This window comes from Mustela putorius, unplaced genomic scaffold, assembly GCF_011764305.1.
Source record: "Mustela putorius furo isolate JIRA1106 unplaced genomic scaffold, ASM1176430v1.1 tig00000083_pilon_pilon_pilon, whole genome shotgun sequence".
NCBI lineage: Eukaryota > Metazoa > Chordata > Mammalia > Carnivora > Mustelidae > Mustela > Mustela putorius.
The window spans coordinates 21393462-21413184 of NW_025421273.1; the positions used below are offsets into that span (position 1 = coordinate 21393462).

The 19723-nt window shown below is 37.8% G+C and overlaps 1 protein-coding gene across 1 annotated transcript; it reads right to left on the reverse strand.

Moving 5' to 3' along the window:
• Positions 1-606: 606 nt before the first annotated feature.
• Positions 607-6004, reverse strand: LOC101681498 (60S ribosomal protein L32-like). Its single transcript, XM_045075749.1, is given in 2 exon segments — positions 607-3064; positions 5916-6004. A coding segment is annotated over 1 exon segment (399 nt). The 5' UTR covers positions 3025-3064; positions 5916-6004; the 3' UTR covers positions 607-2625.
• Positions 6005-19723: the final 13719 nt, after the last annotated feature.

A 19723-nucleotide genomic window follows, 5' to 3' on the forward strand; every position in this document is an offset into this window, starting at 1 on the left:
ATAGCCACATATATAACCTCTAAAAATACAACCAAATGAACAAACAAAAATACCCAATTTAAATGGCACTTTGGATTATAACTAATGTATTTGTTGACAGCTGCTCCGTGTTTTCAGAAGGTGCCATGAAGTTGGGTACAGTAAGTCCTCCCCACTAGCTGGAAGAAAGATTTGGTCCTCTCTGTTTTCTTGAAGCCAATTCAGGAGCTAAGCTCAGTAAGTATTTATTAAGCACTTACTATGTGACAGGCACCAGATTATGTACTAGGGAGAGGAATATATAAATCACTTCTCTATGCTTTCTCTTATTTGATGGCTCTTACACCAAGGAGACACTTCTAGGAAATTGGATTCCTTTATCATTCATCTGTACTGCACTTTAGAAACTGCTTTCCCTTATCTGAACCCATTAATTCTTGAAATGAGGTAGAAACCTCACTCATGTTTAATAAACAAAAACAGTAAGGTCGGGGTGCTTTGGTGGCTCAGTGGGTTAAAGCCTCTGCCTTGATCCCAGGTCCTGGGATTGAGCCCCTCATCAGGATCTCTGCTCAGCAGGGACCCTGCTTCCCCTGCCACCCGCCACCCCCCACCACCTGCCTCTCTGCCTACTTGTGATCTCTCTCTCTGTCAAATAAACAAATAAAAATCTTGAAAAACATAAAAAGACAGTAAGGCCCAGAATGTTAAGTGTCTCACCCTCAGTCCCCAAGCAGGAGAATTAGAATGGGGTCTTAAATAGTGGCCTTTAACCCCCAAGCCCAGGACACTTTTCACACCACACCACAATACTCCTTAGCTCCTGAGAACCATATCCCCCCACAAGATCTGTCAGTCTTGGTTAAAATCCCACTTTATGATTATGTTCATTTTTCTAAACCCTTCCCCCAAACCAAAAACTCCATGAGGATGGGAACTTTATTATTATAACTTATCATTTTAAACATCTGTCCTTCTTGGCATTCTATTAATATTTGCTGAATTAATCTCAGTGACTGCCAGAAAATCTAGATTCTGAAATGAAAAAATAACCTTTGACGCCTTTCCTTGTGATCAGTCGATATGGTTCAGTCCCTTCCTAGTTCAGTGAGCCCAGATAAATTAATAAAGTTCTCTTAGCTTAAGGTTCTTTTTGGAAAATGAGCATAATAATGCTTACCTGATAAGGTTGTAATGAATATAAGAAATGATAAATGGTAATTATTATAAAATATGGTTTGGAGCCAGTTGTCTTCCCTTCCTTCCCCCATGGATAGCAAACTTCATGAGGACAGGAATATGACTATTTATAAACCATAGCACAGTGTCCTATACTTATCAGCCACTGGAAAGAATTTGCTAAATGAATGGGTAAAGAATACAATACTGCAAAAGGATGTTTAATTATCAGTGTTACAAAATATTTAACTTTACTGAGAGCAAGTTGATACCATATTTTGGCAGTTTAGTAAATCTATGTATATCTTCTAGACTAAAATAAAATATATGATCACAAATCACCCTGAATCTTCTCATTTCAACACATTTACTCTATTATTTATTTTACTTTTGAAGTCCCCATCAGCTGCCTACAACCTGCCTTTATCCTTTCCTGGGAACTAATCATTCATTCATGCATGCAATTAACATTTACTGAGCACTTACTGTCTACCACAAACCAGGTTGCAAAGATTCATAAGACTCTCTCTCTGCCTCTAAAGGATTTATATGCTACAAGGAAAAACCAATGCATAAACAATTTATAATTAATGGAGGTGTTATGATAGAAGTACAAAAAAGTGCTATGGTTATAAGAGTGATTCATTCTGCCTGGGGAGTTTGCTTATGGGAGCTTACATGTAGGGAAGTGATTTTTTTTCTCTTTGTAAACTAAATTGACTTACTGGGAATAAAAATAGTTTCCATTTGTGTAATACTTTGTGTAATACTTTGCAAAATGCTTTCACATCCATTTATTCTTTTTATCCTCACAATGAAAGCTCTATAGTTTAGTGATTTAAAAAAATATATATATAGTCATCAAAAAAGGTCTCTTAGAGGCCAACAAATAAATAATATAAAAATTTATTTGAAAGCCCCTAGGTAGATGATACAAGCCAAAACTGGAAGCAAGACTTTGTTAAAGTTTCAGAGAAATCATTCCAAGAGTTAATAGCAAAAACCCATTCCTTTCTTTTCTTCCTCAGTGCCATCCCTGATCCAACACCTTGTTTGTGAGTTTTTGTAACAACTTTCTAAGTTGATTCCCTGATTTGTATCTCATTTCCCTCCAAGCTATTTCCTACAGGGGCCACAGATGATAATTTTTACATACAGATGGAACCATGCATCTTGCCTGCTTATAGCTCTTTTATCCCATAGAGCTCCTCATCCCCTGTACTATTAAGTCTGAATCTTTTTGCATAGCACATGATACTCTCCATTGTCTAAACCTTCCAAATTCTTCAAATTATTTATTGGTTACTCTCCTCCAACAATTTTATTGATTTTGTTCAAAGCCATCATACTGGAATGCCTTAGCTCTCTACCTCTTTGTCTGGTAAACTGATGATAGGCGTAGCAAGTGTGCAATTATTGCTAGTTTTATGGTTTTATTAACACAAATACTACATGTACATAAGCTGTCTAATCATTTTCTTCACTGAATAGCTTGGCATTGGGATTACTGACTTTGATGGTCAGCCAGGCTGCTCTTTCCACAATGGTTTTGTGGTCCCTGGAGGAGACATTGAAAGCACAGAGAGATTTGTTGCACATTAGCAGCATTTCAAGCTCCTTTACATTGTGGACTAGGAACTTCTGGAAGCCACTGGGCAGCATGTGCTTTGTTTTCTTGTTGCTCCTGTAACGAGTGTTGGGCGTCAAGATCTGGACCTTGAATCTTCCGCACACCCTATCGTCAGTGCTTCTGGGTTTCCATCAGTTGCTCTTAATTTTGACACATCAGTCTGCCTGGTGCTGGATAAACTTCTTGGCCTTCGGCTTAATGATCTTACTCATCACTGGAGGTCTGAGGGTGACCATGATGCAAGTAAGAGATGGTTGTCACCTCCACAGGCAGCAACTAGGAAGAGAGGGGTGAAAGTGTATTTTTTTTTTAATGTTGTTCATATGTAGACTTATTAATAGTTAAGTCTTGGCAACCTGATCTGGCTCCTTTTTAAAATTTTTAAATTTTAATTTAATTTTAATACAGTTTGGGAACCACTAATCTAGTCTTTTCTCTTTTTTTAAATATTTTATTTATTTATTTAGAGAGGGAGGGCATACATGAGCAGGAGGAGGGGGAGAGGGAGAAAGAGCATCTCAAGCAGACTCTGTTTTGAGCACAAAGCCAAACTCAGGGCTTAATCTCAGGACCCTGAGATCACAACTTGAGCGGAAATCAAGAGTCTGATGCTCAACCAACTGAGCCACCCAGGTCCCCCTAGCCTTTTCTCTTCTCTAGGAAAAGAAGGAAAAGATCATTATCATTTTTTTAAATTACATACCAAAGATTCATAATTTTTACATTCATTTAACACAGAACCGTTCTTTAGAGAGTATATTCTGTTCTACATGCTAAGGAACCAGCCAGGGATAAGTCAAAACAAGGCATGCATTAATCTATCATGGATCTTACATTCTGTGAAATAAACAGATAATAAAATTAATCAGTTAATTTAATTTTATGGATTGGTGACAAGTGCTATTAAGTAAATAAAGGATGGCCTGAGAAGAGAGGTACATTGGGGCAGATGGTCCATGAAGAGCTCTATGAGGAAATCACATTTAGATGAAACATAAAAGAGGACAAGTAAGCCATGCAGTTGGGAGAAGAGTTTGCTGGGCCAGGGGACATCAGGATGTATTTGGGAACCTGAAAGACCAGGGTGATGAGCATGTGGGAGAGGGGGAGAGTGGTACAAGTTCACCATGGATTATGCAGCACCTTTTGGCCAAGTCAAGGAAAACACTGAAAGATCATAAGCAACTAAAGGATGCACCTGGATGCAACAAACACCATAGAAGAAAGGGTTATGAGATGGCAGGAGTGGAACTGAGGAGACAGACCAGTTAGGAGGCTATCACAATGTTCATAAAAGCATCCAGTATTCCTGAAATCTTGAAGCTCAGATATTATATGATGACATGCAGGTAATTTTTAAAACACGATCACTATGCACAGGCACTGTGTTGGTGTTTAGGTCCTGGAAGCGAATTTTCAGTGATGAAATGCCTCTTTGTCTCTCCTTGTCTGACCTTCGCCTGCTTCTCCAACCTTGTTTTACCGGCTGCACCTCACACCCTTCCCCCATTTAGGCAACCTTCTCTCCAACATGCCCTACTGTTTTACTCCTTCAGTCCTTTGCTGCTCTTGCTGATCCCTCTTCTTGGAGTGCTTTTCTCATTCTGTTCTGATCACCCCACCCCCAAGCTACATATCTTTAAGTCTTAGTTCAAGTACAAACTCTTCTATGAAGTCTTTCCCAATGTCCCAATTTGAAATAACCATTTCTGCTTTTGGACCTGCTCATACCATGAACAGATGGCCATTTTTTTAGAGGAGAGAGAAAGAAAGGAGAGGGGGAGGGGCAGAGGGCAAGAGAGAATCCTAAGCAGGCGCTGCACCCAGTGAAGAGCTGATGTGGGGCTCAATCTCACAACCCTAAGATCACAATCTGAGTCAAAATCAAGAGTCAGACACTTAACTGACTAAGATACCAAGGCACCCCTTTTCTTTCTCAGATGGACATTTTTAAAAAGATTTTATTTATTTATTTGACAGAGAGAGATCACAATTAGGCAGAGAGGCAAGCAGAGGGGGAGGGGGAAGCAGGTTCCCAGCTGACCAGAGAGCCCAATTTGGGGTTTGATCCCACTACCCTGAGATCATGACCTGACTTGAAGGCAGAGGCTTAATCCACTGAGCCACCCGGGTGCCCCTTAGATGAACATTTTTAAAACCATGTTTGAGTCTTCATAAAGGCCATGAGCCCTTGACTTATCTATTTACATATGTATTTATTTAATTATTGGCCCTTGATATAGAACCTGACTATTTTAAGTAATTTCATTGACTCAGAGGAATGGAAAGGAGGAAGGGAAGAAAGAAGGAATGACAACCATTTGTACAGTGTTTCAGGGGTGCCATCAGTGAGCAAGAATGCATTCATGGGAATCGATGGCTCCCATTTCAATAAGATCAACAGGAAAACTAGCCCAGCACAAAGCCATCAGCTTCTCATAGACCTGAGACACCATCATGACTCTGCTGCAAAGTGAGACCTTGCTCCAGATTTCAATGAGACTCAGTTATCTGAGTAAGTAGAAGAATCCCTCAGAGCTACACAAGGGAGGGTTTACTTACAAACACTGTAAATTTTCTAGCTTTCCATTTTTCTAAATTTGTTCCTATCTTTGAAAGATTTTCTAAAGTCCCATCACCTCTTAGAAGTCTTTTCAGTTCACTAGGGACAAAGTCATTGGATTCACAACAATTTTAGCCCAGCAGATTAAGAGTAGGAGTTCTGAGACTCTGACTTTACTATTAGTTCTGTGGTTTTAGGCAAGCTGCTTAACACTTCTCTGCCTCAGTTGTCACGTGCGAAATGAGGACAATAATGGAATTTTTACCATAGAGTTGTAAAGTGGATTAAATGTTTAGAATAGTACTTTGCATGTAAAAAAATACTAGGTAAATGTTAATATTTAATATTATAAGTTGTTAACAGTTAAATTATGTTAGTTAACATATAGACAAGAACTCTGAATTCATTTTCTTCATTCCACCCTTCCTTAAATAGGAAGAATGTAGGTTCCTCTATTTTAACTATCATAACATTGCTTATTTTATAAGTCATGGGATTAAATATACTAGCTACATAGAGGATATAGTTTCAGTTTCTGTATAAATATGTCCACACATAACTTACAAAACAGGAGATTTTTCATCTTTGAATCCTCTGAGGTATTTGTTGCTTCAGAGTCTATATTGGCAATGGTGAAACTTGGCAAGTTAGCCCAATCTTCTATAATGGTAGAGAAATGGCAGAGCAACCTTGCCTATGATTCATAAAATTAAAAACAAAGCAATATCTGTCAGATGCACCAGGACATTTTTTTTCTAAACTGGACTAAGCTGAACAAAAGTATAAAGCTTATTATCAATCTCATTTTCAGTTCCTCTGAAATCTTTTTGTGAGTCTTCCCTATCTAAGGAGACCAGCCATCAGAGAAGAGTCGATGTGTCATAGGGGATTAGGTTAAACAAATGCTTACAGAAATTTGGTATCCTATTAAGAGGCCTTTCCATTCTCTTATTAAGAGGCCATACTTACCCTCCTTAATAAATGAACCACAGAAGGCTCTAACGAGGGTGGGGCTTTTAGACTGTCAAGGGATGCCTGATGTTTCACCATGGACAGATTCCAGATTATGTCCCCAAGAAGGGTGAATAAATAACAATAGATCATCCTTCATTTACATTTAAAGTCAACAAACCAAATTTTTTTACATGTGGGTTGTGCCTAAATTTGAACATTCATGATTATTAATAAAAGTGAGACTATGCTAGTATTCACAAGCAAGTTAGACCCATAGACATCTCACAGTCTTACCAGAACCAAGTTCCTAAGTCCCTCAAGGGAATAGCAAGAGTTTTCTTGCCTTTTTCCACAGCCCCTCTCTCCAGATTCCTCTGGACATCTGCTGAGGCATTCCATCTTCTTGAGGGATAGGGGAAACAACTGGACTCACAAGGAGCAAGACTGAAACGGGACATGAAGTATAACTCAGAAGACAGGGGTTTGGCTTGGTTTTGCCATTTCCTAGTTGTGTTTCCTCATGAATTCAGTTAACTTTAGCTATCATTTACTCAATAAAATATTGTGCTTTCCCTCCATCTCACAAACTGTTACTCTGAGGATGTTAGAATTTTCTAGAAAGCATTGCTGTGTAGACAATTCTAAGCTAAAAAGTGACACACAAAGGTCACTCTGATTCCACTCATTCTATATCATGGGAGTTAGGTGCAGGTGGCCTCTTGTGTTAGACCTCTTGTGTTAGACCTGAGTTTAAATCCAGGTTCCCACTCACTGTGACCTTGAAGAAGTTCCCACATTTGTTAAATATGAAATGGAAGGGCACCAGCATGGCACTTAGAACAATGCCTAGAACTTAGCATTCCATAAAAGTTTGGATATGATCCAGAAAGGATTTTTTTTTAAGTGGCTACCCCTTGACTGTGTGTGACCTTGTAGGATGCTGAGGAATGAATAAGATCTACATGCCACCTTGGAGGTTTCACAGACTTGAGAAGGGTGGACACTCAAGTGAACAAGTGTTATGATGGAGGAAAGGGGGGTAAAGCTGAGGGCACAGACTCACTCCTAACTCCCTGCTCTGTCCTTTTGCTCTTACTCAGTTTCCCCCCACTCTCTCAAGACAGAGTGTCTTGATAACTGCATTGACTGTCGTGGCTTCACCTACCAACAGTGCATGAACAGAGTCAAAACCCCTAGCCCAGAATTCCACTCTCACTGCAGGATACCTCCATGTAGCTTACTTTCTTTCCCCCATACCTGACCCTATACCTATTTCAACTAACCCTTCAACCTCATCATTGACCAAACTATGATGATTTTATCAGAGAAATGTTATGGCCCACTTCACGACTCCTATACACACCTATACTCATCTTGACTATTACAGAGCTTCCTCAGCATCTTGGTGCCTATAGTCTCAACCTCCCCTCCCCCAACTCTCTCCCCATTCAGCCACCTGAGTTATTCTAAAGCTGGTATCTGTTCACAATAATCCCTCTAGGAAATCTTCAGTGGCTTCCTATTGCTGATCCAACAGTATCTTCTTAGGCCTAAAGGACTTTTAACATAAGTCTCAGGCTCCTTTCTACTTTTTTCCATATTTCTCAGACCTCAACACACAGAAAAAAATACAAGGCACCTTTCCAGAACGCATCTGTACACTCTATACCTCTCCACTTCTGCCCTTGTTGATCCTGCTGTTTTGAATATCCTATCTGCCATCCATTCATCCACTCATCTTCTTTCTCATCCTTCAGTGTTCAGCCCAAATGCCACTGACTGCATTATCACTTTCCCTGATTAGTAAATCCCTCAAGATCTATTATTCTTTCATCAGGATTTATACTTCCTTGTAGATCCAACCAAACGAATTAGCAGGTTTTGGTAAGTCAAAAGTGGTCAAATAGCAGTAGTTTAATATATTCTTCCTCTTAAAGCATTTATCCCATTTCATTAGACTTCTTAATTTAAATGTATTCCTCATGTACCCTGTCTTCTTCACCATTGCATGCCCAGTGCCCAGCAGAGTGCCAGACAAGAAGTAGATGCTTATAAAATACTTAAAGAATTCAAGGTGACTGCTATGTATGGATCATAATACTTTGTTAGCCTTCCTTAAATCTTGGTCTCAGTCTTTCTCTCAGGTTCCTGAGGCTTGACAGGGGTAAAGCTAGTCACTCAGGGCTGTTTTCTCAAGTTAGGAATGAAGTTTTTTTTCCCCATTTTCCATCAGGACCCTGCTCTCTCTACCTACCAACTAATAATTACCTAACCCAGGTAAGGAAAAATCTACCTCCAGGGCTATCCTTCTTTAAAGCATAAAGTATATAATGTGTAATGTTACTATTCAGGATATTCATTCATTCATTCATTCATTTATTCATTTATTCACTCATTCATTCAATCATGGGGATCTGATTGGCTCTGGGAATATAGCAGTAAATAAGGCAACCAGAGATGATGAATTTGGAATACCTTTGCTCTCTGTGCCTAGTCTTAACATTTTTCAAGAATCACCTAAAGTTTGAACATTTAAAAAATCCTCTATATTTGAATAGTTGTAAGTGTCTTGCACATTTCAAGTCATCTAAAAATTTTTATCATAAGTTCAAAGTTCAATTTTTATCATTGTTGCAAAGGATGTCATTTTGGCATATATTCAAATATAATGACTATATCATTTTAAATATAGCCAATGAAATTTGAATATTATAATAAGCTAATACCCATGACCAGCTATTAAAAATATATTTAAGGTTTTTTTTGCAAATTTTAGACCTTTCCTTTTTCTCTTTGAACTCACATTTCCCTTATACTTTTTCCTTGGATTTTATACATATACATGAAATCAAAACTGTGGAGCTGCATATTTAGCTCATTTTATGAAAATTGTCCATCATGTATCTTACTGGCAAACCAATAAGCTAAATTATACTTTCTTTCAGAAAAATTCTGCCTTTATCTTTTTAGTTCAAATAAATGTGCTAATAAGCATTGTAATATTACAAAAACATTGAGAAATAAATTACAAAATGAATCCTGTAAGGTTATGAAAAGTAGTCAAGATTAAAATAATATAGATCTAATATAAATAATCCATGTTCATAAATTGTAAAAGATGGATCAATATGCTAGTTCTCATTAACCAATATGTAATAGAGCAATGAGTGTAGAGATTATGAAATAATGATGGCACCATTTGTCCAATAAGAATGTGTCTCTCTCCAGTTGAAAGGCAGAGAATGGTAGAAGAAAGCAAACTTGATTCAACTACATGCTGAGAGACACACTAGACTCAAAGATACAAATAAGTGTGATGTAAAAAGAAAAATATATACCATGCAACTGGTATACAAAAGAGAGACAAAATAAAGACAAAATTTGTTCCTAGAAGCCAAAAAAAGGAAAAAAAATGTAGTAATAAGAGAGAGAATCCATGAGGAATACAAAAAAATTATAAACACAATGCACCTAACAACAGAGTCCTCCAAAACATGAAATAAGATACATAGATTAAAGGGAGAAATAGATAACTCAACAATGATATTTGGAAACTTCAATAACCCACTTTCAGTACTGGATAGAACAACTTGGTACAAGATCAACAAAGAAATAGAAAACTTGAACACTATAAACCAATTAAATATAACACATATCTATAGGAGACTCCAGTCAACAACATGAAAGTAGATCTTTTTCTCAAGTACATGTGGAACATCCTCAAGGATGGACTTTATATTAGGAAGCCATAACACAAATCTCAATAAATTTAAAAGCATGCAATCATACAAATTATGTTCTTTGTCCACAATAGAATGAAATTAAAGTCATAATAACAGAAGGAAATTTGAGAATTCAGATACATAAAAATTAAACAAAATGCATCTAAACAGCAACTAGATCAAAGAAGAAATCATGAGGTAAGTTACAAAATAATTTGAGATAAATTAAAACAAACACAACATCCCACAATTTGAGACTCAACTAAAGCAGTAATCAGAGGGGAAGAGCTATAATGCTTGTATTTATAAAAAAATAAGTATCTCAAATCAGTAATCCAATCCAATAGTAAGCCAAAGAAGCATAAACTAAAGCCAAAGCAAGCAGAAAGAAGAAGATAATAAAGATTTAGAGAACAAAAAAATAAAACAGGGAATAGAAATAATAATGAAGACCAATGAAACCCAAAGTTAGCTCTTTGAAAAAAATCAACAAAGTGATCTTTAGCTAGGCTGACAAAGAAAAAAATAAAGGACTCAAGTAACTAAAATCAGGAATAAAAGAGAGGATCTGGAAATCAACTTCAGATAAATAAAAAAGATTGTAAGGGAATATTATGGACAATTGCGTGCCAACACCTTAAACCTAGATGAAATGGATACATTTCCAGATATACACAAACAACTGAAACAGAAGTAAGAAAAATTAAAAATCTGAATATACCTATAACAAAGAGATTGAATTAGCAATTTTAAAACTTCCCACAAAGAAGTCTGGGCCTGGATGGCTTTACTGGTGAATTCTATAGATTTTAAGAAGAATTAATACCAATCCTTCACATATTCCACTTACAAAAAATTAGAAGAAGGAACATTTCGCAACTAATTCTACGAAATCAATATTACCTGGATACTAAAACCAAAGACATCACAAGAAAACTACAGACCAATATCCTCTATGAATATAGATGCAAATGTCCTCAACAAAATACCAGCAATCCAAATCCAGATTTATATATTTAATAGCATAAGCAAGAGGGATTTTTCTCAGAAATGCAAGATTGGTCTATCATCTGGAGATCAACGTAATACATTACATTTACAGAAAAAAAAAAAAAAAAACACAGAGACCACAATCATCTCAATTGATCCAGAAAAAATAATTATTATTTCTATATCAATCACATGACGAACTAATAACATTTTGCATGTGTTGAGTTAAAATATATTACTCGAGTTAAATTTACCTTCCTCGTTTTCTTTTTTTAGATGTGGCTACTAGAAAATTTCACATTACATATACAGCTTGCATTTGGGGATCATATTATGTATCTATGGGACCAAGGTGATCTAGATATATCTTTGAAGACCAGTGCTCTTAGAAGCATTGGGTATCTTTGGTGCACAGCTCCCTGTATTGCATACCAGAGGAGAAAAGTGAGACTGAGAATGGTTAACCTGCCTGGGTTAATAAACTCTAAATTGTAGGTATCAGAGTGGATACTGAAATTCAGTTCTGTCCTTAAACTAGAGTATGCCCTGTTTACATCCATTGTCTTCCTTAGGGATAAAGCCATTACCATCATTTATTTGCATGTTTTGAATAACTGTTCTGTTTTGTTTTGGTTTTGCTTTTGTTACACCCCCCACCCCAGGACCACCACTGAGTTCTTCTATCTGGCCTTTTCTTTAAATTGCATGGCATGTAATAGCCAAAAGTTTTTGTTCCTTTATCTAAACATCTATTCTGGGGATACCTGGGTTGCTCAGTGGGTAAAGCCTCTGCTTTCGGCTCAGGTCATGATCCCAGGGTCCTGGGATTGAGTCCCCCCCTCCCCCCCGCAGGGAGCCTGCTTCCTCCTCTCTCTCTACCTGCCTCTCTGCCTACTTGTGATCGCTGTCTGTCAAATAGATAAATAAATAATCGTTAAAAAAAAAAAAAACTATTCTGTGCCAACCATTATAGAAGACTCTCTGCTTAAAATACTGCTAATCATCTTCACAACCCACACTTCGCAGATGATGGTTTTTGCTCCCTTCACTTTCACAAAGAAGAGAAAACTAATGTCCCCAAAACTGTACTGCTAAAGTTACACAGTGACAGAGGGAGTTGGGACTGAAAGCCAGGTCTCTGACTCAAGAGCCCCTATGTGTCCAGCATATCCCTCTTCCCTGTCTTCTGAAGTGAGAGAAATATGGATCAACTGTGGGCTTAAAAAACATTAGTATTTATATATATGGTTCATGTACTTAGGAAAACTTTCTAAAATTTTTTATTTTCATATTTTCTATCGAAAATTGAGGTCTACTTTTCTTCTTGCTATGGGTTATGTTCTGCAAATTTAATACAATGGCCTATACGTATACATGAATTTTGGATATAAGATGACATAAACTCCTACAGTCCCACCTGGAGCAGAGTAAAAGTGAATAGATAACAGTAAGGATGAAGCACTTACCTGGGCTAATATCTACCTTGAATCTTATCTAGACATTGCCTTTATACTTAATCTTTGTATAAAGAGGGAAGTAATAATGCCTGGTACCAAATAAACTTTATGATTTTTCTTTGTTACCAAACATTCAGAGTTGCCAAAAAAATTTAAACTTTTAATCTTTCTAAGATTCTAAAAATATTAAGATCAAATTTGATAGATGTAATATTCTTCATTTACATAAAATTTAAATATTCAATATTTAGTCAAAATGCTTCTCCACTTTGTTTTGCAGAGAATAATTTCTCAAGTGAAGGAGTTAGCTTTCCAGAATGAAAGAAAAGAATCAAATGCAATATATCCAATATATATTGCCAGGCCTTATTATTCTAACAGGAGAAAAATTAGTATGCACATTTGAGAAGAATTTCTGAGTTTTTGTGGGCTATGTATTTGGAAAACAAAATGCTTTCATTCTGAGATCACTACTGTCAATTGTTATTCATTTAGCGAGGTGTTCCTGAAAACTTTTAAAGCATTACACTTTCCATCACTTACACTTTAGTAGAAGTAACAACCATTGTTCTTAGGGCCGTCCCTGTGGCTCAGACATGTTGCATATCTCAGCCAGCTAATGGAGCAGCAAACTGAGCAATGAGGAGATGGTGGCTTTAAGCCCAGGCTCTGCAAACTACAGGAAGCAAATTACTTTATTTCTGGGCTTTGGTTTTCCAACTCTAAAATAGGAATATTATTTGCTTTATCTAGTCACCAAGTATACTGTGACAAGGTAAGGAGATAAAAAGTAAAAATCTTTTCCAACTAGGATTACAATGTGTTTCAGCATGTGATTTCTTCTGCTTTCCAGCTGAATTTGCCTTAGCTCAATATTCCATATTCATCCTGGGGCTCCACCCATGACCAGTCCAGCAAGGCTATGTTGCAGCATGTAGGACTCCAATTTAGTAGGTCAGTTTCGGCCTAGAATCTCACTGTTTATGACTCTGTCTAGACAATTAGGGCCAGGAATTATCATAGTTGTATCAACAGCCTCTGTGATACCATGGAATAGTGCATATGTCTTTGATTTTGCTCATGGTTGTATCCCCAGGGTCTAGTACAGTGTCTGACACATAGCAGACACTCAGTAAATAGTTTCTGGGTACATAAATGAGTCAAGAAGAACTAGGAAAAGAAAGGAATATATAAGGTATAGCCACTGCCTCCAATGATTTATAATCTAGTCAAGGTGACTATACCTAAAAATATAAGTCAAGAATTGATAGAACCATTAAGTCAGTCTGTGTGCCAATGAGCATGTGGCAGGATTTACTGCAGAGGTTGATGGCTCCTTTCCCAAGTGGGAGTACTATAGTTAGATGACAAATGTCTCAGGCTCCACAAAGTGTGTCAAAAAACGTAAAGACCTTCTATGTTTGAAGTCTATACATCAGCAGCAGGGAGATTCTAGATATTTTCCTTTGTCAGTAGACTCATCCTTGGATAGCATAACAGTCAGAATGGTGTTTTCAGAAAGAAAACAATAGGAAGGGGAGTGAAATTTTGTTGTTTGTTGTTATTATCTGTTTTCTTTTTCTTCTTCAAGCAAACATAAGTCACTAATATTATGATCTCTAGAGAATGGTATATCTCCTTATAAGTATGCTTTGGAGACATTTTTCTCCTTTGCTTTTTTCTTCTCTCCTTCCCTTCTCTCCTTCTCTCTCTGTTCTCCTTTTCATCTTTCCTTCCTACAGCATTCACTGGGCAATTCATTAATCCACAAACATTTACTGAGCTCTTGTGTTTCAGGTAAAATGGCAGACAAAAGTATGCAGAGATACATAAGGAAAAGTCTATGACCTAGAGCAACTCAGAGTCTAAAAGGGCAGATAGTCAAGGAGAATAGATAATCATTGTCCATGTGACAAGTGTTCTAATTAAAAAAAAAAATTATGACAATGTTGTCAGAGAATGTAGAAGAGGGTTTAAGTCACTGTCCAGGGAGAGCCAAGAAAGGCTATGGCACTGGAACTCTGTTTTGAATGGTAAGGAAGCATTAGCTAATGAAAAGAGGTAAGAGGCATTCCAGAAAGTAGACACATCATGTGCAAAGGAACTGAGCTATGAAAAGACATGTCTGATCCAGAGGATTGGGTACTATGAGGAGTGACAGGTAATAAAGGCAAGAAGGCAAGTTGCCAATAACTTTTGAAGGTCCTATTCACTAGCAAGTTTGGATGTGATACTGTAGAAGCTAGGGAGGTGCTTATTGACCTAGAAGTGTGATGGGATTATAGTTGTTTTTTGACACCTTTAAAGGGAAGAGATTCAGAAGAGGAACTGGTAGGAAACCTGGCTAAGAGGCTCTGCACAAGGGCAGGATAGAGCAAAGATTGAGAGCTAAGGCACAGGTAGAGGAATGGAATGAGGGGACAACTTTTGAGCAGTATTTCTACAACAGAACTGACAGAGTACAGTGACCAATTGTTTTTGGAGGGTAAGAGAGAAGAAAGAGGATGACTCATGTCTCCAGCTGGAGCAACCTGTATAATGACACAATCAACCCAGATAAGGAGCAAAAGAAGAGGAGTGGGTCTGGGGGGAAATAAATTCTGGTATGGACATATTGAATTCATGTGTTTGAGGGACATCCAGGTCAAGCTGACTAATAGGCAGCTGGAAATATGAATTCAGCCTATGGGCTAGACAGAGATTGGTTAGACATTAGCATATAGATGATATTTGAAAACATGATAGTGGATAAAGTCACCTAGAAAGAGTATACAGAAGTAGAGAAGAGGACCAGGAATATAAGCATAAGGAACTACAACATGTAAGGGATATGTAAAAAGAAGGAAAGCAATAGAGGACAGCATGAAGGAAGAGTGGAAAAGTAGAAAAAGAACCAGAAGTATTAAAGATAGTGGTACTCTGGGGGATGTGTCAATAAAACAACTTGAAGTTGGAAAAGGTCAGTATGGGTCTTAATTTCTACTCTTTCCCACAACTCAAAGCCAGGCCAATGAGCCTTGAATGAAGACTAACCCTTTTTCATTTACAGGCCGAGCAGCAGTAGGCAACCAGCAACTTGACAGCTCAGCATCATGTAGGCCTCATGGCCATTCTGTTTTGCTCAAGTTCCTGTGATGAACCCTTGCGTTTCAGTCTCCTTCCTCAAAATCCCAGTCTCTAAAGCCTGGAATCCTCTAGGCTCCTAAAACAGAAGTCTTGCCTCCTGGAGTCCAGGTTTATCTATCCCCTGAGCTGCCCTATCTGTGTGTCCTAACACACATACCCTGTCAATTCCTGGAACTATCTTGCCTTGCTTATAATTCCTAGCAGCATGGGTGGTGTTTGGGTAACACTTGCCAACAAATAAAGACCCTCATGTTACTATAGTATACTTAGAGCTATTATTTTCTAAAGCTGTTATTCATTTGTGGAGCAGCACATTCAATTTTACAACTCTTGGGTGCCTATTGTGTGCCAGGATCGTTCTAGCTGTGGAAGATGCAGCAGTGAACAAGACAATGTACCTTTCCTCATGGGATTTGCCATTTAACAGGGAGGACAGATAAACAATGTAAATACACAGAGTGGCAGATTGGGGAGGGGGGGGATCAAACCACTTTCGAGTAATAGGGAGGCTGGAGTGAAGGAAGGAGTTGCTATTTTATAATGGTGCTTGGGGAAGATATCACTGGGGAATGAGCTTGAGCAGAAATGAGACAGACACACGAAAAATATGAGAGCAAGCTCTGCTGGTATTTAGGGGATAAGTATTCCAGGCAGTGAGAATCACAAGGACAAAGACTCTGAGGCTGAGTTGGCCTGGTATGTCAAAGAAATAAGGATTCTATTGTGAGTAGAAATGGTAAGAGGGGTTACTAAAGGCAGGAGGCAATCGTGAATAACCATTTGGTTACTGAAAATGTCTTGGCTATTATTCTAGGAAAAGAAGTATTTAGTCAGGGAAGTTGACATGATCTGTCTTCCATTTTGAAAGGTATTAAGGAGGGTACGTATTGAAAGGAGCACTGGGTGATATACATAAACAATGAATCATGGACCACTACATCAAAAACTAATGAAGTTCTGTATGCTGACTAACACAACATAAATGTATATATATAATTTTATATATACACATATATATATTATTTTTTAAAAAATGAAAGGAGCCTTTCAGCTGCTGTGTGAATAGGTTGTAGGTAGACAAGATCAGAGGCTGGGAAGCTAGTTAGGTGGTGAGAGCAACAAGCCAGAGAGAGATTACGTCGGCCTGGCCTGGTCTGGTTGGCTTGTGGTGGGTGTGGTGAGATGTAGCTGGATTCTGGATACAATACAAAGGTAGGACAATTAACATGCAATAATGGTTTGAATATGCTGTAAGAAAAATAGAAATCAAGGGTGACCTTATTATTATTATCATTATTTTTATTTTGGCCTGAGCAACTGTAACAATGGAGTGCCATTTACCAAGATGGGGGAGTTCAATATTAGACATGTTAAATGTGGGATAGCTAGGAGACTGGGATGTCTATGAAGCCATGTCCTGAGCAGGTGTGGGAAGGCTCTGGTGCATCAGTGGAGGGGATAGCCTTAAATGAGAGTGTGGAGTCTAGGTGGCCCTCCATGTAGCAGGAGGGAAGAAGGTGTATAAGAACAAATGCACAGTGACTTGGAAAGGGTACAGTTGAGGACCTGTGGAAGCTCTCCTAAACCAGCTTCTATTTTCTCAGGGAAATAGAAAGCCAGGTCAGATGAAAATGAGGGGAGGAGAGATGGTGTCAGGAGGCTTTGAGATAGAAAAGAAGGTGTGAAATAGTCTTCCAGGACTGTGTTAATAAATTTCAGCTCATGGCCTAATCATGGGACTTAAAATCAACTTAGTGATTTGAGATCAATTTAGTAATTTAACACAGTACCTAGAATTTAAAAATAGAGTTATTGCATGTATAAAAAGTAAGAATTGCTTAAAGCTTTATTTCAGGTGCATTTAGGTATATGTGTGTGTCTTAGGTCGTAGCGAAAATGTTTTTTAAAACATTGGCCCAGGAGAATGGTAGGAAATGAACAAGAGACTGACAAATAAGGTCAGGGACTGAGTGATCATATGGTCAACAAAGAATATAGCCGCATAAGATTTTGGCATTGGAGCAGCTAGAGGACCATAATCCCTCCCCTCTTACTCACCTCCACCTCCACAATAGGAAACCTTTCCGTTTGAATATTTTCAATGATGGCATGCTCACCAAATTGAAAGACAGAGATTTCAGTATGTAACTGTCTTCTCTATTAAAAAAAAAAAAAAAATGAGGTCCTCACAACCCTCTGAGGTGTTAAAGTGGTAAGCAGGGGACTGACAGGTAGATTTTGGAATTCGGTGTACTTAAAATGAAATTTGACCTTATTATATAACACTAAGCATGATGGCTTTTCTCTGTTTTGGAGATCTCTAAATCCCCCCAAAAAAACAAGTTTTAGAACACCAAGAAATCTTGTTTTTATTCAAACTTTAGCCCAGAGTGGCAGCATTTGGCTTGTAAATGTATGCTCTCTTTCCTCCATACATCATACTAAGTGCAATTTTAGTGGATGATTGAGCTAATTTTCATGCCTACATTTTCTTCCTGTTTCAAGATTTGTTGTTGGATCTGCAGATGATTCCAAATATAACTTCACTTAGGAAAAAAAAAATGTGTTCATTTTTAAGACAATCTTAAAGTCTTTAATTGTGAAGTAGTTTTTCCCTGTAAAACACATTAATGAATAAAAGTTAAGAATATGTCAATAGGTACTGTGGAAATGGCCATTTGTATTTTTAATTGTAATGAGCTCGAGTTATTTTCTAGACACTGTAATTTAAAATAATAAAAGTACTTCTCCAGTTCTATATTTTGCCTGATTATTAAAAATTGTTTTGAGATTATTAACTCAAACCAGTTTTCTATACACCTGACTAATTTCTGAACTGTTTTGAGTTTTTTAAGAATACTTTCTCATATTGTAAAGGCAGTATCAAATGTAGTTCTTTAGACAGACATAATGTAGTTCATATATCAGACATAAAGGTAATACATGAAACATATTTTCCTTCTGCAATGATGCTCTTTCTAGCTTGCTTATTCCAATTTATGTAAATTTGAAACACTGAAATAACAAAAGTAGAAATTGAATAGAGAATGAGAACTCATGAAAATGTACACTCTGCCTACATCAGTAGGAGTGTGCATTTATAATCTAGACACTATCTTAGTCCAGTTGTAGATCACAATCAAGTAGAGTCTCAAAAGAAAAAAATTGTAACTATGTGTGGTGGTATCCAGGTGTTAACTAGACTTATTTTGATATTTACTTCTCATCATATAGGTATATCAAATCATTATGTTGAACACCTAAAACCAATATGTTATAGGTCAATTATATCTCAACTAAAAAATTTTTTAAAAATCAAGTAGTCTGGACATCCCATCTATTGCTTTTGGGGTTGGTCTCTATTCTGGGATTATTTCAATAGTTTCACTTCTCTAAGGGCCAAGAAAAAGTTAAAATTGCAAAACAGGATCATTCTGTTATTCTTTATCTAGATCCTCGCACAATTTTTTCTCTCTATGTTAAATGCTTTTTTAGAAAAGGAAATACACAGGATTAGTTCCTCTTTTATTGCTTCCAACAGGAGCTCCACCATGGAAAGCTCCCTCCCCTTCCATTTTGCAAGCCTCAACAAGTCTGTTGCTGAGTCAGAACCTCCTCTTTTCCCTGATGTGAGAAATCTCCCTTGAAAACTCATAAAGCTTAGGAAATGCTTAAATTTGAGTCTCCCTGGAGGGGGGCTTAGCGGGGGAAGGCAGGGACGGGAGAGTCCGAGCAAATATGGCGGGCTGAAGTCCTACACACAGCAGTCCTGATGATGGCACATGAAATGCTTTTATGAAATACGAAGACTTGGAACTGGCCCAGGGTTACCATGGGAGTTCGCCTCCTAACCTATTACAGGCATTTATGTGTGTAGACAGCCACACGGAGCCCGGTTGAGTTCCTGGGACTTTGCTCCTCATTGCCCAAGTGAAAACGTTTGGTGTACAGCCAGGCTTCATGTTTGCCCTGCAGAAAATAACGTTCAAGCGGCTGCAGAAGGTCCCAACAGCACGCAGCATGAGAAGCTAAAAACAAGCCCGAGAAGGCGCTTTCTGGCGCGACGACGAGAGCTCCAAGTAGGGGACGTGTGGGGCACGAGGTGTGGAGAGAGCCGCTCAGC